The sequence below is a fragment of the Zonotrichia albicollis genome, chromosome 4 (assembly GCF_047830755.1).
Source record: "Zonotrichia albicollis isolate bZonAlb1 chromosome 4, bZonAlb1.hap1, whole genome shotgun sequence".
Classification (NCBI taxonomy): domain Eukaryota; kingdom Metazoa; phylum Chordata; class Aves; order Passeriformes; family Passerellidae; genus Zonotrichia; species Zonotrichia albicollis.
In genome coordinates, this window is record NC_133822.1 from 68,545,206 (window position 1) to 68,564,002 (window position 18,797).

Here is an 18,797-nt window from a genome sequence, read left to right on the forward strand (position 1 = left end):
CAAGAAAAGCTTTTTCCAACCACATGCACTGGAAACTCCAGCAGACCAAGCCGTTTGCACTCTTCATTCAGCTGCTGTTCCAAGATTTCTTCTGAAGGAGCCCACACCAACACCACAAACCCAACAGGCACATTTTCAGCATTCCTATAATAAGGCTCAGAATGAGCCATTAGATCAAGAGATTAAGACCATTCCCACACAGACAGGAAAAGCAACTTTAGCCCCTTTAGCTGGGAGAATCAGATGATCCCTGCCCCTTGCTTAAGACATTATCCAAGATCCCATTCTCTGCATGCCTCACCCTCCTGTCAATCCACAGCTTAAATCCCTTGCATTTCCAGACACATTTCATTTGCATTTACAGCTCTGCACATGCTAAACAATTCCTCTCCATCTTCACATCTCTGGGTGTTTAGATTACCTCTTTGATAAAGAAGACATTCATCTGGCATCTCAGATGCAGATATTTTCCTTAGAAACAACAGCTTCTCTCCATACCTACTTGCTCTGGATATCCCCAACAGCTCCTAGAGGCTACAGTGAGGTTTGGGATGTGCTTCACTGAATGTGCTACTCAGCCAAAATTCACCCATTGCTGGTGCCTGCTAACAGCCGAATGGAGTTTAGAGAAAAACTTTAGCACCTCCAATTACAGACCCACACTGACCTGCAGCTGCGCAATGTATGTGTACATTACACATGAGGTAGAGCTGAGAGGAAATTTCTCCTCCTTAAACCTCCTGGCTGATAACAGCAATACAAATAAAAGTCAGAATTGAGCTGATAACAAGTAGAACGACAGCACATTAATAAGCAAATGCACGAAAGTTTATATATTTCCCTCACTAACTAGCAATTGCTTTGATTTTTGCATGCCCAGCTGGAGGAAATGGAGTATGTGGACATGGCAAACAATATGCAAATTCACTATCATAGCAAGGTGTCCTTAAGGGATTCCATAGTTAAAAATAGTCTGGAAATACTGCAGAGCAACTAGCCTTCCTAAAAACACCTACTGTATGGAAATAATGCAGAGCAACTAGCCTTCCTAAAAACACCTACTGCAGCAACAGGATTTAAAAAAAATAATGGCCAGGCTTTCTACCAAGGGCAAACTGAAGTGAACAAACTGCACATTTCAAGAATGTTTTTCTGCAGACCGTTAGTTCACTTTGGGGAAGAAAACACTAATGAAGCATTTCTAGTATCAAAAATCCCAAACCAACTCAAAAGAGAAGGAAAAAGGAAAAATAAGAACTCAGGAGCCATATGCAAAAGCTGAACTCCTACTTCACTCCAGCTGACAAATATGGTGACCTACTCCATCCCAAAGTTTTGAACGGAAAGTGGCCAAATAAGGGATAAGCTTCATTTAACTTATTTCTCAACCAGTTTATGATTCTTACTCTTGTTTTTATGAACAGAGTTACAACCAATTTGTCAGGACAATGGTGTTATTTCAGCCACAGTCTCTGGTGAAGTAGTGATGGCTGGAGACACCCCTGGCTGACTCAAGGCACCCAGCTGAACCACCCCACTGGCCTGAACTCCCAAACATCTGCTCAATGTTTACACAAAGGGGAAACTTTATCTTCCTTATCCTTCCCCTTGGAGTTCACTGCAAAGCTCTGTGCAAAGGAAAATTCAGCTACAAGTAACAGTTGATCAGAAAGTTTTCAAATTACAGCAGGATCCTGAAGACTACCAATATTCACAAACCTGTGTGCCCCATTTAGTTACTGTAAGGACATACTAAGAAGGAGAATGAATTCACCAGCCATGGAAGTGTCTGGGAGCCCTACCATGTTTATACATCAAAAAGCACATCCCACTTCAAATCAGAAGTCAGTTCTGCTAAGTCCTGCTCTTTCTAATGTAATCACATGTGTCAACCTAGCCTAAAAAACAGCTGTGTAACAGGAGCTTACCAATGTATCTTTGGGGATGGAAGGAGTACATGGTAACTCTGTACCAAACAGTTAAATAAAATTCAAGTAAATCACTGAAACTAACACGGCAAGTCAAACAGATCTTTCAGTTTTTACTTGACATTCCAACCATGATACCTCTTCCAGGTATCAGTGGAAGCTGACAGCAGCTTGTCATAAATTCCTGCCCAGTCTCCTTTATCAGGCCTCCCTCTTATACACATCAGGGGGAAAACATATCAAAGAAGTATTGCCAAGTGAAAAACAAGTCACAGAAAATTAATGACAAATCCTTGAGAACATGCTGAAGATAAAAACCTAAGTCTTGTCATTGGATTATAGCCTAGAAATTGAACAGAATCTATAGTCTTGCTATTTCTACTCCTTAGAAAATATCTGACAAGCTTTGAAGACAAAAACAAACCTCATACTCTGAAGTTCAAAACCAAAATATTAAAATGGCCATTTTGGGAAGTAACTGAGCAAGAATTCTCATTAGTTTATTAGAGAGATCTCTACTAGTATCAAGTTATTTTGTTTGCTGTTTTTCTGTTTTTAACTATCCTGTCTTAAAAATCAACAGTTCAGACCTGCTGAGATAAAATCCCCAAAATCTTGCAGCTTCCCCTCGCCATGAATGACAACTTTTTCTCATTATACACACATATATACACATATATAAGCATAAACCCAAAAAACCAGCACTTTAAATTTCCACACTCTCTTCTCTGTATTTCTTACACCACTTACCAATAATACACATCATGTTAAGAGACTCGTGTTTTAAGGTGCATTATTTGTTGAAACAGCTGCCACGAAAATCAGCTGGTCTCCCTGTCATAAATCTCTTCTTAGCAGTTACTACTGGAAAGCAAAACACCTATTGCAGGCACATTAAGGTTGACTTAGTTCTAAGACAACCTGCAGATGTCAACATCAAGACTTCAACTACGCAGCTTTTGTCACACAGTGAGTTTGTTGTGAGGAATGTAACGAGGAAAAAAATACCCAAGTGACCCAGAAACCCTGGGAATGCTTTTAAGTTCTTCTTAGAGAAGCATAAACCCACGTGCTATCTGCACATCAGCACACCTCAAAATTCTGATGCCAACTCCTACTGTTAGAGAAACATTTTTTCAGAAGTCCAAAGCTATTCCTCTCCACAGAGCATTTTATACTTACGTAAAAAGTGTTTTTCCAGTAAGGCTATTTCCAGGTGACCTTTGATCTCATTCAGTCTGTCAGACTCTGTTCTGTTAAAATCCTGGACTCCTGAAGCCATGATGGTGGTCCCTGGACCAGCCTATAAGAAAGCCAGAACATACTGAAAGTTCAGAAGGATTTTTTTTGTGTGTGTGCGTGTCATTTAAATACATCAACTGATTTCTGGGGCTGTAAAGAAACAAGCATGTATTAACAACTCTACATGCCTCTTTCAGCATCAGATTACCAAAATAAGTGAATAAAAGCTAATCAAATGTGAATTTACAGAACACACTTCTGCAAACCTTGGGAAGCTACAGAAAACAAGTATTTCCCACCACCACCCTCACCAGTTCTACTGCATCATCATTTAATCCTTTCTTCTGCTGACTGAAAAGCTGTATTTGTACTACCCCTCTCCTCTTCCCATAGAGTGAATGGTCAATGCTACACACTTTAAACATAAAATTGTGAAGCCAGCACAAGTAATACTTTTCTAGATAATCACTGAGCTACTGGGAAACACATATTGTATATGTAATATCCATCTATGGAATTTGTAATTTTCAAGAGCACAGCCTCTCAGCAAGGAAGGGGCTCCCCACTCCCCCACAACAGTAACTCTCCAGTTACTGCAGAAGGATGTTGTTGGTGCCCAGGAGCTCAACCTGGCATGGTTAGGAGAGCAGGAAATCAGAAGATTGCATGCTTCAAGAGATCACCCCTTGAATGAACTCAGCAGAATACTGAAAATACTGCAAAAAGCAGGAATTAAAAAGTAATTTGATTAGTTAGTAAGACCACTGACAATGTCCACCTCCATGAATTAAACACAGAAAAACCCCAGGCCACAGAGCAGAAGGCAGGTGATGCCTTCTTTCTCTCATCAAGTGGGCATTTTCAGACAGCAGGGAAAAGGGTGGGTGAGGGCATCTCCTGGGTAATGGTTGCTCAGTGCTTGTGTACAGGCCTGTCATGGTTTGACCAGGAAGAAGTTGGGAATTCTGAGAAGCTGTGGTCAAACCAATGAAAGTTTTGAGTTTGAGACTGGCGTCCGGTGTGGCCAGTGGGTTTTAGACACACCTCTGAGAATACACAGGGGTTAAAAGCAGGGCACTGCCCTGGCATTTCTTCTTTTGGACACCGCGGCGAGGAGTTCAGATCTCTCTCCCCCGCCCAGCCTGTTGCTGCTGGGCGGGGGAGGGGCCAGCCATGCGGTAAGGCCTGGACAGAGATGGTGTTGAGGGGGCTTCGAGGATAGAAGGGTGGGGGAGCTCCAAGAGACATCGGGCAGCCAGCCCCCCCTCTCTCCTCCCCAGGAGAGCAGCCAGCGAGAAGGGGGAGGAAGACTGCCCGGCCGCAGCGGCAGCGTGTGAGCAGCATGCGTGGGAGCCGACCGACAGACAGAGACTGAAAACTTTTAACCCTTTCTTACATGATTGGGGCCTTGCGAAAATGCTAATCCTCCTCGAAGCTGAATAAGAAGGGAGATGAGAGATGATATGAGATAAGAACTTTAGCCCGGAGTTTGTAGAGATGATTGGATGGGGAGAGATGATTTAGAGTGGCCTTTTGGCTAGACGTTTTCTTGTAGCCATAGACTCAGTTGTTCCTGTGACACAGACTGCATTTAGGGGGAGGCAGTGCCTCAAAACCAAGAGAGTTCATTTGTGAAGACCCCCCGGCCCCAGGGAGTTAGAAATATATGAGAGAGACAGTTGTCCCAAAAGCAGAGACTGTGCCTTTTTGGAGTGAGACAAGGCATCCTTAAAAGACCACCCTAAAAGCAGCTCTGATCCATGTCTCAGTAGTGAGAGCACTGAGCATAGAAAGAACATGTCACAAGCGGCAAATAGACTTTCTGGGCGGTGCCGAAGTGACAAAGAAGCATCCGAGATTTCAATGTGTTTCCAGAAGCCTATAGAACAAGAAAGACTCCGTTCCTCTTCATGAACTGCAGTTTGAGTATACTAAAGTGTCGTGCCGGGCTGGGCAGTTAGTATTTTTGAGAGAATGTATTAGATTGGGAAAGTCAAGGAGTGGAGAAGAAGAAAAGTGGTTTTTGTAAGGTTTTCAATTTTTTTTTCTTTTCCTTATAGTCTTTCCTATTTTTTTCCCTGTAGTTTTAGGTAATAAAGTGTTATTTATGTTTAAGTTAGAGCCTGTTTTGCTTATTCCTGGTCACATCTCACAGCAAACACCAAGGTGAAGCATTTTCATGAGGACACTGGCTCTGTGCCAAGCTCAAACCATGACAAGGCCCCACCAGGTAGGAAAAATCTGTCAATGAGAATTGCAGGAGTTTCTCTAGCAGTTTATACTCAAAACCAAAGGGATAGATTACAGAAACCTACCTTTTAAAAACGATCTCAAGACAAAAAAGGAATTTATTTACGTATTCTGACTATTCTCCACTCCTTGTTTGAACCCTGCAAACATACAGGAACCGCATTCCTTTCAAACAAACATGGTTAAATGTATTCCTTGCATACATTTAACCATGACAGCTTAAATTACATACATAAATTCAATAAATTACATATATAAATTCAAGTAATGTACAGAAGACATTAAATTCAGATATTTTTTATGTTTTAGGAAAGATGTGCAGAAAGCTTACTGACAGCAAAGTACTTTCACAATTGGGATTGATTTGTACTTTCAAGATAAAACAGTGTGGAAATAGCTATTAAACATCTGTTTTCTTGTTTGAAACTGAGTTTAAGAACAGATCCTGAACTTAAGCCTCAGAATCTGTCTGTGCAGGCATATCAGCAATCTGTAGGCAGTCACTGCCCAGCACCTACCTAGCACCAGCTCCCCACCTGGGCTTGCTGAACACAGTGCCAAGCAGAGACGGATGCTATTTCCAGTCCCCCAAGCAGCACCACCCACACACGCTCTGTCAGTGCTGCTGGCCCTGATGAGGAGCAGGAGCTGTTAGCTCAGCAGCAGCCCTGGGCTACTTCCCATCTTGAAGCTGGCAGGAATCACAGCACAGCAGAGAGGGACAGGGCCCAGAGCAGGACTCACACCGGGAGCTGCAGCACAGCATCCTCCTCGCTGTGCCCACATTTCCCCACCACTGCTGCCTTTAGACAGGAGGTGCAGTGAGAGATGCCATCTGCAGCTGCTCCAGACACTGCAGAAGATTACCAGAGACTCTTTTCAGATGAGCACAGGATGCAAATTGACCTCTGTGTTGATCTCTTATCTACAGAGCTGGGCTGTATTTATTTACACTGCAAGATTTAGTGCTATCACTTGCCAGACATTTGGAGAGCCCCAAAGAGGATGGTGTGGCTGAAGCTGAAAAGCAGCACCCTTACAACACACTCCATGTGCAGGCACAAGGGAAGTGTTATTAAAATTCAGACGCTGCCCAGGTGTTAATGCATGGCTTTCTGCATTGTACACCCACACCTAGCACACAGGGACAATCTCTGCTCCCAGCATGCAGGATTTCACAGGGAGCTGTCTGAAGAAACAGTGCCACTGCTCAAATATTTTATTGATAAATAAATAAAATCACATACAGGACAAAGAGCAAGGAGCAGTACTCAAAAAGAATGTGCCTGAACTGGGCATCAGCCCCGTGCTTAGACTGCAGCTGCTCCCCACCCCAGGTGAGGGGGGACAGGAAAAAGAAAGGGCCTAGCAAGTACCTAAGCATATTCAAGTTTTCATCCTCACTGAAGGTACTCAAGATATTTTACCCAAAGATGTGCTACATTTCAGAAATATGCCTAGAGAATCAGCTCTGCTTTTGCTTCTTCAGAGCTGTTGAGTGAATAATTAAAAGCCCAGGATACCTTAACTGTGCCTCTAAGGAAGAAGGAAAGAGCAAGAGGTGCAGAGCACTGGGGAGAGTGATACCAGTTAACATGGTAACATCCTCATTCTTAGAATTTCCAAATATGTTTATCTGCTAAAGCATTGGACCTAAGCAGCGTGGCATCCACAGACAGGTTAAAAATCAAAAGGTACACATCTTAAAACTAGCTACAAAACTTCTAACTTAGAGAGGAGAAAAAAGAGAAAGAAAATCCACTGAGTTAAAACATAAGGCTGCTCACTAGAATATTAGGAGCAAGATAATGTAACTAACATGTAATAAAAAAATGGCTTATTAAGATACACAGTGACATAAGTTTGATGGTGCAGTCAATTTCCAAAATTAACATAATCACAACGTTTTATAAGTACCATTTAGAAACACACAGAAAAACTGAGGATGCCCAGGACACTGATATAGAAAACATTTAAACAGATGTCTCTGTCACTGAAGCTTTTCCCCACACCAACACATCTAAGAAAACAAGAAATAATGCCTCTACATTTGCTGAAGGTCAACTGCTTCCCTCTGAATTCAAAAAAGTCCCTGTGTCTGAAGCTAGCATATCTGGCTCAATTCACAAGTTAACAAAATCCTTGTATTAATTCCAGTTTTATCTGGGTAAAGGTTTCTCCTCTCTGCTGCCTCTGTGGACAGTGCTGGGACTCAGGCTGGATTACCTACACTGCCCTGTACAGATGTCCTTTCCAGTTTCTGACTCACAGTAAAAGCCTTGAAGGCTTCCACAGATTTCTGCTTTTCCTTCTGCCTCTCTAGCTGTGACAGTATTTGACACAAGAACCCTCTTAAAAGGTTGGCAATCGTTATTACTTAGCCAAGACCATGAGAAGAAGGCAGTGCCTAGGAACACAGAAATGCCCGAGGTGAACACAAAGACAGAAGGGTTAAAGGAACATTTCTGATGACATCAGACTGCCTGCAACCCATCAGCAGAGCTCAGGGCTGCTTGTCCAAGCCACATCCAGCTCCAGATCTAAAATCCTTATCTCCTCACAAAAGCATTTTTCAAGCCATCTGCAGTTCAGGCTTTTCATACAGCACTTTCCAGCCCAAGACTTCTCTGCTTTCCCTCTCCAAAATCCCTCCATGCTGCAAGCCCTGGGATTTTGTTCTGTGTGCTGCCACTGCTGCTGTACAGCCACAGAAAGGGTCCCAGTCACTTCCCAGCTAAATGGATCTGTCCTCTCCACTTGCAGCACAGCACCTCTTCAGTATCACACAGAAACACAACTGCTTCTGATTTCCTTCCACAACATCATATGTATGTGGATGACTTTTGTCTAGGAATATCTCACAAAATGGTGAAGTTTCCTTGGAGAGGAGCAGCTCTCAAACACGAAGGATGGGGAGCAGTGAGGACACAACATGCCAATGCCAGGGACAAAATCATCCACTCAAGTCACTCCTCAGAGCCCAGAAAAGGGCTGGGACACAACACAGGGAAGAGACAGTTTAAAATAGAAATTTTTAACTTGCATTCATTTGAGGAAAAAAGAGAAGGGGAGAAATCTTCAGCAAAACAACAAACTATATAGCTTGTCTTGTGAAGTTCTAGCCTCCCAAGTTTTTCATCTGACACTTCATGTGCATTTTCTCACTTCAAATTATGAAAGGGCTCCCCATGAATGATGCAATTACCTGCTGTAAGAAAAGGAAAAACTCAACAACATTGCATAAGAATGAAAGCATCTGCATGAATAGTTAATTCTTAGTAGCTATTCATGGAAACATACCCATACTGGCATGTTCCTAAACCACAGCTATATTCTACATAAATTTTTTTAAACCTAGTGCTAGCCAGGTTCAGAGGCTTTAACTTCTTAACTGTAATGTTTGCATCGTGCTTTATACCTTCCAATCCCTGTAAATGAGATGACCAACAGAGCAGCATTTGAGGTTTTAATTGGCATGTGTCAGGGAAAACCAAGCTATACTGCAAGAGCAATTAAAGTAATGTTTGCTGTACCACAATAACTCAGATTTAATCCTAGCACACTGGCAGGGAACTTGCATAAGTAGATTAGACTGCTTCCAGTACAATATGCCAGATACAAGAGAGCTTTACCAGCAATTCTCACTGCCAGGTTAGTGCCAGCCTACAGGTTTAAACACAGTTTGTTCTTTCTCTGCTCTGTGAAGGGGATGTGATCTGTCTGCAACACATTCATTCATACACCTGCATGTAGAACAGGATCTTGTCTCCCCTTCTGTACAAACAGGAAGGGTAGCACTGAATAAAGGGGACTTTAATTACTGAGCAAGCAACATTGCCTCAATTTCTAATGTCACAACAAATCACATGCTAATTGTTTTGGAATGGCCCAGGTTCCTCCCTCTACCTATTTTGCAATTGTGGTGATTTTACCAAACAATGCAGACAGAGCAGTGCTGCATGGAGTGTCTAATACCCTTGCCTTAAAAAAAACCCAAACAACCAGCTATGGTAAAGAGGGAACGAAGGAAGCCATTCAGGAATTGAAAGAGATATTTAGCAGAGAGTTAAATTTGTTAACCAGTACTGCTGTCTTGGCAATGATCTGATCACAGCATCCAAACACCCACCGCGACCTAAGAAAGCATCTCCTATTCAAGGCATATCTGGTAGCTGGGGCACTTAAATGAGAGGAGGAAACCCACACAAGCAAGCAGCCAGCCTGTAAGCTGAATCCAAACTAGTTCCAAAACTCTTTTTTGAACAAAACCTCTCAGAAACCACTGAGAATTCAAAGGAAAATATAAATCCTTCCACCTCCAGAGTCCTTGGACCAGGAGCTAGCAGAGTGCTTTACCCAAACACAGGTTAGGATGTTTATTATTGAACTAAATAGGTAAAGCTCAGTTTAAAGATAAAGAACAGGAAATGACCTTATCTGGCCATCCTTTCTGTCTTTTCACAGGATATGAATTTTACATGTGTAATTTCAATAAGGCATGTGAAGTGTTGGGACTAAGTGCCACTGAGCAATCTGTGGCCTGGGACTGAGCATTCACTTCATTTGCTGCAAGTGCAACAGAGGATGCTGCTCCTCCTGGCAGATGGTCAGGGCTCTGCAATCACAAGCTTTTATCACAAGGCTTTTTACTCTGCAACCTCCATTTGTATCAAGCTTTTGCACTCGTTTGTCAAGTTCAGATATATACCTAAAGAAGAGGCACATTTTTAAGAGCACTGTAAACCCATGAAGGGTTCTTCACTCATAGATGCGCTGTGCTGTTCTAATAGACAGAGATCTTTTCTTGATGCCTCCAAAATGAATAATACACCAGACAGGGGCAGGGGAGGGAAGCAGAGAGAGGCAGAGATGAAGTCTTTGTCTAGGGAATAGCTGACAGTGAAGATGCAGATAAGGGGACTAGGACCCTAATTTTGGGTGCGTATGTTCAGTTCCAAGAGCCTTGCTCTTTCAAGACCATGAGTTCTGTACCCAGATTTTAATAGAAACCATGAAGGAACCGAAGTGGATCTACAGATACACTGTAGATCCTGTGTGAAAAGGATCCTACAGATCCTTTTCAGATAGATGTGCTTTTGTTCCTTCTGATCTACAGGATCTACAGTAGACATGTAGATCATGTAGATCAGAAGGAACAGAAGCACATCTATCTGAAAAGACATGTAGCCTAACTTCCATTTACACAGAAGACTTGCATTGGTTTTTGTGTGCTTTCAACAGTTTCCCAAAGGTATTAAACAGGAGGAAACCAATAAGATTTGGTTTTCCCATGATCAGTGTAATAGAAATATAATACTAAGTTGCTTACAAAGCCTATAAAAGAAAAGCACCCTGCACAAGCAATTTAAGTTATGAGTTTTAGACACTGAATTAAAACCATTTCAGGCACAACTCAACTATATAATCTCAATAAGAAACAGAAAAAAAATTCAGAATTGCACTGTTTACACAACCTCAGACACCACTACTTTAATATTGATTTAAGTATATAAGCATTACTTTCTTTACTCTTGGCACCTCTGCAGCACAGGGGTTATTTCTTCTCCCTTCATTTGAGGGATGGGCAGCAGCACTGAGTGCACAGATAGATGCCTGTGAGGGCCAACTGTTAATCTCCCAAAATTCCCATCTGAAATTTATCCCTTGTATGTCAGACCTTTCTCTTCATAGCAATTTGTTTATTTTGCTCATATCTGTAACACAGCCACTGCTCTTAGCATCCAGCATCACCCTGGGTTTGGAGCTCCCAAACATCAGAAGCAGAGCAAAACAAGGTTGATACCATTTCTGCTTTCCTCTCTTTCTTTCTCCCTGATTTTAAACAGCTGCCCTCAGCTGTATCCAAGGACTTGGACCCAAGGACCACAACAGCCTAGTGCAGAATGTAATCAGCCAGAGAGCAAATGCTTCTCCAAGCTCCCTTCTCAGCACACAGAGATCAACATTTTGAGAAAACAGAGACCATCACTGCAGATGTGCAGCTGTTAAGGCTTCATTACTATTCAAAACTACAAGTTTACCTTGCTGTGCCCTCAGCTGCCCTCCATACCACCCAGGAGCTACTATTCCCCTGAAGAAATACAGAAAATAGTACCTGGAGTTTAAGGCAGATCTTTCTGTAGCCTCTAGCTCTGCCATCCAGATACTTCTGATTAATTACAAAAGGTATATGTACCAACACCAAACATAAAGCCTGAAGTTTAATGAAAATAAGCCATTATTTACCTACAAAAAACTCAAAATACCACATTGGAAGGACAGCATCAAAGATTAGTCCCAGTATTCACAATACTTACATCTTAACAAATGACAAATATCACAGACACAGTTTATGAAAAATCCTTTCATTAGGATCTTTTTCTCCTGAGAAGCTGAGAAGCTTCAGCTTCTCCATGTTTTGCTGCTTTGGAATGTGATTTGGAGAATTTTTTACCCAGCATGTGAAATTGTTTTTACTAGATGACCAATGACAGCCACCTGTGTCGAGGCTGTGAGCAGTCACAAGATTTTAGTATCATTCCATTCCTTTCTATTCCTTGCTAGCCTTCTGATTAAATCCTTCTTCTATTATTTTAACATAGTTTTAATATATCCTTTTGTTTTAATATAATATATATCATAAAATAATAAATCAGCCTTCTGAAATATGGAATCAAGATTCTCATCTCTTCCCATGTTGGAGTTACATGCAAATTCCACATCTGGTGACCTCGAGTGAGGAACATTACCACAGATACATGTCTTCAGTAGAATAAGAGCAAAGGAATAGCATTTAACAGATTTCCTTGTCTGAGAAGCTTGAGGATTTCCATATAACAGACTTTATGTGACCAAAACATGCTCTGTCACTACCACCTGTTTGTTCCATGATCATAGGAAAAACATTCTGGCAGAAAAGCTCTCTATAAGCAGGACTGTATGTAGTACCATGAAAGCCCACTTCAATTTAAAAAAGATAAGAGCTACAGAACTAGATACAAGCTGCCAGCCCCAAAGGAGATGCATAAGCATATACAGTTTAAAATCTTTTAGTTTACAGCTTCCTGTGAGCAAGCCCCATGCTCCTAGCCATGAGCCTTCAGACAACAGTCTGATTACATTTTGGGGATAAAAACTGTACAGGAAGCTTTCAAAGGGTGATAGAAGTTCTGAATTCCAAGCACCTTCCACAATACAATTATATAGACAAATCTAAAGTAATACTATGGCACTCCAAGCTCATGGATCTACAGCCACTTCTTAACACTTAAAGAAGGATTTTTTTTTTTACTTTTTTAACAAATATTTAACTTTTCCTTAAGTAATGTCTTTGAAAAACATAGGTGTGCTTTGGTGCTTCTGCTTATAAGCACCAAAACATTTCAGCACCCCCTTCACAGGTTTAAACCAGCTCTACTTGCATGGAAGCACTACTGGTTATAACACTGCAGTGGAGAAGGAGCTGGTGTGACCCTCTAACACCAATGAAGCAACCAGAAGTATTATCCTTAAAGTCCTGGACAGTGTCATTTGAGCAGATCTGAGCTCCTCAGGCTGAAAAGTTGCCTTTTCTCTTTCACATGTCCATTAGTAATTCAACAAAACAAATAAAAACCAGAGAGCATCCAGAAGCACATCCAAAGTTAACAAACCTGTCAACTCACAATATCTAAAATTAGAAGCAAGGACAGGGAACTGTAGTATTGAGAAATTAATTGATTTTTCCACAAAATGAAGGCCTATTACTGGAAAGTTACTTCCTAGCCCATAATCTTCAAGTTTTACAACCATTATATAAGGATAAAGAATTAGTAATTTCTGTTATTTTTCTGCCTGTAAAGTAAATAACATAATATAAAAAATTATACTAATTTGAGTACTTACAGGGTCTCTCAACTCCTCATTGTCTCGAGCTGACGTTCGAGGTATCTTCACCGGGATTTCATCTCCACATTCAGTGTCTGAAGCATTTGGAGACTCTGCTAAATCAAGGAACTCATCTCTCTTGTGACCTCTGAACCTTATTTTGTCCAACTTCTTTAGCATGTTCAGCACTGCACTTTTCTGCTTTACCTTAACATGACGGTTGGAGTCTCTGCAAGAACAAGAAATCAAGAGTATTTTAGAAAGCTTGTAATAAATCTAAATACGCACATTCTTATCACTAACTACTCCCAACCATCTTTCAAGTGCCTTCCTGCCACTGGAGGAAAAACATGCTTAGCTTCTTAACAGGAGTTGTTTCCACAGTTAACAGATGCATGGTTTAGTTTGCAGGAGTTGATCATTTACCTTCTTCCCAGACTATCATGTCCCCTCTCTCCTGGCAGTTTTTAAAGCAAGTCAGAATAGGCAGAAAGCAACAACCTGCACTCCAAAGAAAGATCAGGAAGTCAGCTCCTAACAGGTTATTTGAAACGAACAAAAAAAAGTTTAGCTTATAAGTCAATATTCTTCAATTTGTGATGCTTCTAATCAAAGACAGGAAAATCCACCAAGCTTCACAACCAAGTTTTAAATTCCCAGACAAACTAGAGCAAAAGAGTAAGGATGTTATCCTATCTCACTATGACCTCAGGCTAACAAAACAAAGTACCGTGGGTTTACTGAAAAAAGCCACAGACAGATCCATGCAGAAGATTTCATGAAAAATTAGACAGTTGAAACAGACCATAAATCATATTCAAGCACACTGCCAAAATCCTTAAAATTACCACAACTGACAATCTTGTATACCCCCGAAATTATACTAGGAGAAGCATTTTGCTTTATAAAAGACACCAGAAGAAAGTTTAATTTATGTGTGCAAACTCATTGTAATGGCAGCTTTTCAAAACACTGCACTGTATAATTTCTGATTTAATCCAGACTTGCCAAACTGGTCCCATTCAAGAAATCACACTCTGTACCACAGGTGCCAAGCTTCACCTTTAAAAAAAAAAGCCAAACCCAACAGTTAGTTAGTTAGTTGACCCTGTCACTCCTGCTCTGTCAGTTTATAACAAAACAGCCACAATTATCTCAGCATACAGAGATTCATCTGGAGGATGATGCCATGCGCTAGCAAATGGATTTTTAAAAACCTTTTTTGAGGCACTTGTTCCTGGTACTACCCTTTTGTCCTCTATGGTCAGCACTACCATCCTCTTCATTAGAGGTCATGCTTGGCTTCATGGCACATAATCCCAGACACTGGTGTGAGATGGAAGTACAAAGGTAAATTCAGACTCATGTCACTTCAGGAGTAAAAACAGAGAGCAAAATACAAAAATCTTCTGCTACCACAGCCTTTGTACCTAAGGCAATTCTCGCCTGCTAGGACAAAGCTCTTTTCAACAGAGCTCTTCAACTTTCCCTATGGATTCTCCACTTAACCTATCACTTTGGCACTGACTATTCACTCCAAGTTCAAACCAGATCATTCCCTTCAAATATGTCTTAGTTTGCACCTCTGCCAAAGTTTATTAGCACCTTTCAATTAAACACAGAAGTTTTAAACCAATACAAACCACTTACAGTACAGCTGGCAAAAAAAACCCCACAAAATTCTTTCTTTATCAGAGATGCTTAATGTTTCAACCTGTGTTTAATCTATCACTTATAGAGAAACACTTGTGGTAACTCACACCAAGGTTATTTTCTAAGAACAGCTTTACTTTGAAGTTCTTTTACTTGTCAGAGCTATGTTTAAAATAGAAACACTTCTTGCTCATTCATTGACTATTTGATGAAGAAACTTGTCAGCTATCACATCCAGAAATATCTCTAGGCCCTACTATTAATAGCAATTAGGGAACAAATGGTATGAGGGAAGTTTAAACCTCTGATAAGCACCAGCACCATTGTGTTGTTCTCTCTCCCATCACATCTCCATCTATTCAACCAGATTTACATACCGTGTAGGAGACCTACAGCAAAGCAGCTGTAAACCAAATCCTGTCTGCTCATCATGCATGCTGCCACTGCTAATGCTACAGCAGTGCATGGAAATAATAAAGCATGGAATAGTTATTCCTTTTCTGGAGAGGCTGGCAGCCCATAATGATGGAGAACAAGCATCCATCCCATGCCCTCTCTATCCCTCTCAGAAATGGAGCAGTGAGTGCAGATGAGCACTGCTGTCCTGGACAGAAACAGGAGACCTCAGCATTGTCCTGTTAAAAGCACATTTATCCACTGCTCTTCAATGGACAGGGCTGGATCTGGACATGTTTTATAGCCTGGTATATCCAGTACTTTCACAGATGGTTCAAGATGAGAATTCAGCTTCCCTTCCCCTTAGCGTAAATTCACATTCATTTGCACGCGTAAGAAATGAGAAGCATCAAAACCATCTTGAGACAAAGCAATCTCCAACCCTTTGAATGAAGACTGAAAAAAGCCACAAGGAAGTGAAGAGACCCACTGGCATAACTGCCAGGAATGGGCACCATTTGGGGAAATTGAGCTCCTTTCTCATCCTAGGACGGCTCATGGATTTCAGCACAAGGTCACAGAATAACCTGGCCAGCAGATCACCCATGAACACATTTATGGTATTTTTTTACTCACAAAACTGATGACTTACCCCTATGTATGTTACTAACAAGTCTTTCAAAAATGCAAACCTTTCTTTAAATTACTCCGCTGAATGAAGTCAGCATAAATTCTGATTTGACAGGTATGTCATGAGGGTCAATATTTCTAAAGGATTATTCAGTAGGTTAACCATTAAAGGAGGACATCATAAAGAACCACACTCCAAGCATTTCTGAAGTGCCTGAAGTACCAGAAGCTGGTTTATAAAAATATCTTTTCAGTTAAAATTTAAAAATAATAAGATCATTTTGTCTAAAAATTGTTTTGCATGTACCAGGTTCCCAAATTACTTACAGTTACATTACATTAACCTAAGCAGAAATGTAAGCTTGCCAACAAGCTCCTATGAAAACTCATTATCTGGCCTCCAGCCAAATGTTGGATCTAAGACAGGCTTTTTATGTCAGCAGCCTGTTCCTGCAACCAGTAACTTTTTTTTTTATGCTGACATTTCAGCAATTTCACTAGGAAAAAAAATTCTTGGAGATTCTGTATTCCAACTGACTAAAGTCAAATTTAGGCAAGCTTGGGGAAGCTTTTATAAAATGAAAGACCAGAATCTGATCTAGAATTAGATTTACTGTAAAATACAGCAACTAAGTATCAAAACACTCCCTTCACCATCATAGCTATTCATCCCTCACCTTCTCCCAGCTACCTATCCTGGACCCAAACACCCATTCTGAGCCCAGCTGGTTCAGCTGTGGTTATTTCTGGCTGTTTCTACTAACTTCCCATACCCACTACATCAAAACCACCAAGCAACTCTCTGCATGTGAGGAGCTCAGAGTGCAAAGGCAGACCCACATCTCACTCTGCTTTCAAACTATTAACAAATACCGTAACACTCTAATAAAAATACAAGTATCTTAACTCCATGCATTTTAAACACTGCCAAACATGCATTTCCCAACACTGCCATACATGTGACAGTAATCAAGTGAAACAGGTCTATTTTCTCCATGCTTAAAAAACTTCCTAGCTAAAATAATCTTTAAAGGTTTTCTTTCTAATTGCCATTAATATCTACCAGCTAAAACAAGTCCTTCAAGCTGGAAGCTTTATTCCTTTTAGAGAGGGCCAGGGAAGAGATACCTTTATTTTGACCTAGTATGTAAAACCCTCAAAAAACTGTCAGACCTTTATTTCCAGTGAAAATATCAAGACCCAAAACCAACATACACTCACGTTCCAAATTTATACTAAGAACAGAAAAATCAAGTTCTCCCAAACTTCCACATGAAAATTGTAAGGAGATCTACAAGAAATTTTTCAGCCTACGTTTATAGAGACGCTTCAGTAAGCAGACAACCATTTCCAGGGAATATTGACAGCCACCCCTGCCATCTGGAGGGACTTGTTCATGAGAGGTGTTCCCATGGACAACCCTCCCACCCCTTCCTGCCACTGCCACCCCATTTCTACTCCTGCATGGAGGAGGAAGAGGTTGGGATGAAGAGGGAACTCAGAAGTGCAGTACCCAATGCACTGCTGCTGTCTGAAACCCGCCTCAACTCACCCCAGAGGCTCCTACAAGTAGTACACAGGTTTTGGTTTTCTGTTGTTGCATTTAGTTTTTACACAAGTGCAGTCTGTGGCCTGGTAGACCCAGCAGGGACTGAACAGCTAAATTTTCAAGTGCACTTTTCAGAGAAAGGGCTCTGCTTCACAACAGAGGGTTCAGTCAGCTTTCCTTGGCTGTTAACAAAACAAAAACCTGCTACACAAAGTCAAACAGCATTGCCTCAGCAAGTGTTAGTCTGGAACCTGAGGGAAAACAAACAAAGAAACCACTTAAAACATCATGGATGAATTTCATTCCAGGTCAAAAAGGCCCTACGAGATATGACACAGTACAGTAACCTTCAAAGCACCCCTGCTTCTTTTGCTAGAAAAATAGCTTTTCAGATGCAAATCTAGCATACCCCTAGTTCTCATTTCTACATTCCATCTCCTTCATATTGTCCTTTCATTCTCAAAATGCATTTCTGCAGAAGTCCAATGTAAGAGCCCTGGTATCCAAGAAAAGCCAGGCTGTGAGTGGATGAACAAATACAGACATTATTGTCAACACCAGGACTTTTTGGTCTTATCGTGAGGAAGGGATGTGCAAACTGAGGGAGTGGAAAGCATCAAGATTGTGTTTGGTATCCATTACTTCTATACTGAAATGCTCCTTAATAATATCCTGAGAGTTCACAGGAGAGCAGTAACACAAGACAAACTCAATCCATCACATACACTGAAAATTAAGCTTGGTGTATTAGTTTCTAGACATGTTTAACTAAAACTGAAAGGAACAGTGAGTCTATCTAAGCCTAATACAGATTCAGAGTCCCCTGTATAATGTTCTGTGCAAAAAGTTCCCTCCTGCTACATGATTTTTCCCCCCAATATTTCATTTTAATGAATGGAATCTCATTTCAAGTCACTTTCCAGACATTTTGTACTTATTAATATTTAAGAAACTAACCAGAGAAAGATCAACTGCACTAGAGAGCTCCTTGTCCGCTCAGCTTTTCACAGAATCAGAATGGGTGAGAGTGGAAGGAACCACAGTGGGCCATCTGGTCCAACATCCCTACTCAAGCAGGGTCATCCCAGAGCACAGGATAAAAGAAAAGGACACTTTCCTTCCCCCTGTGCACAGACTTCTCCCAAACTACTCTCCAGAAGGCTCACATCTCTGAAGAAAGCCAAACTTTACCCACAGTTCTTCTTGAACAACAGAGAGTGCTTTTGTAAAGGGGAAGTTTGTACTTTTCAAGAAAACTTTTCATTAAGCTCGACTCAACAAAG

At 41.1% G+C, this 18,797-nt stretch overlaps 1 protein-coding gene across 2 annotated transcripts in view; it reads right to left on the reverse strand.

Annotated features, from left to right (window-relative positions):
- The window catches only part of GRAMD4 (GRAM domain containing 4), a 75,535-nt gene that overhangs the window by 38,156 nt on the left and 18,582 nt on the right, over window positions 1-18,797 (reverse strand). For both annotated transcript variants that reach the window (XM_005481904.4, XM_014275965.3), the window contains exons 2-3: window positions 13,305-13,515; window positions 3,111-3,231 (exon numbers count right to left, since the gene is read on the reverse strand). In XM_005481904.4, the coding sequence (XP_005481961.2) occupies window positions 3,111-3,231; window positions 13,305-13,515 (332 nt within the window). The remainder of the gene's footprint in view (window positions 1-3,110; window positions 3,232-13,304; window positions 13,516-18,797) is intronic.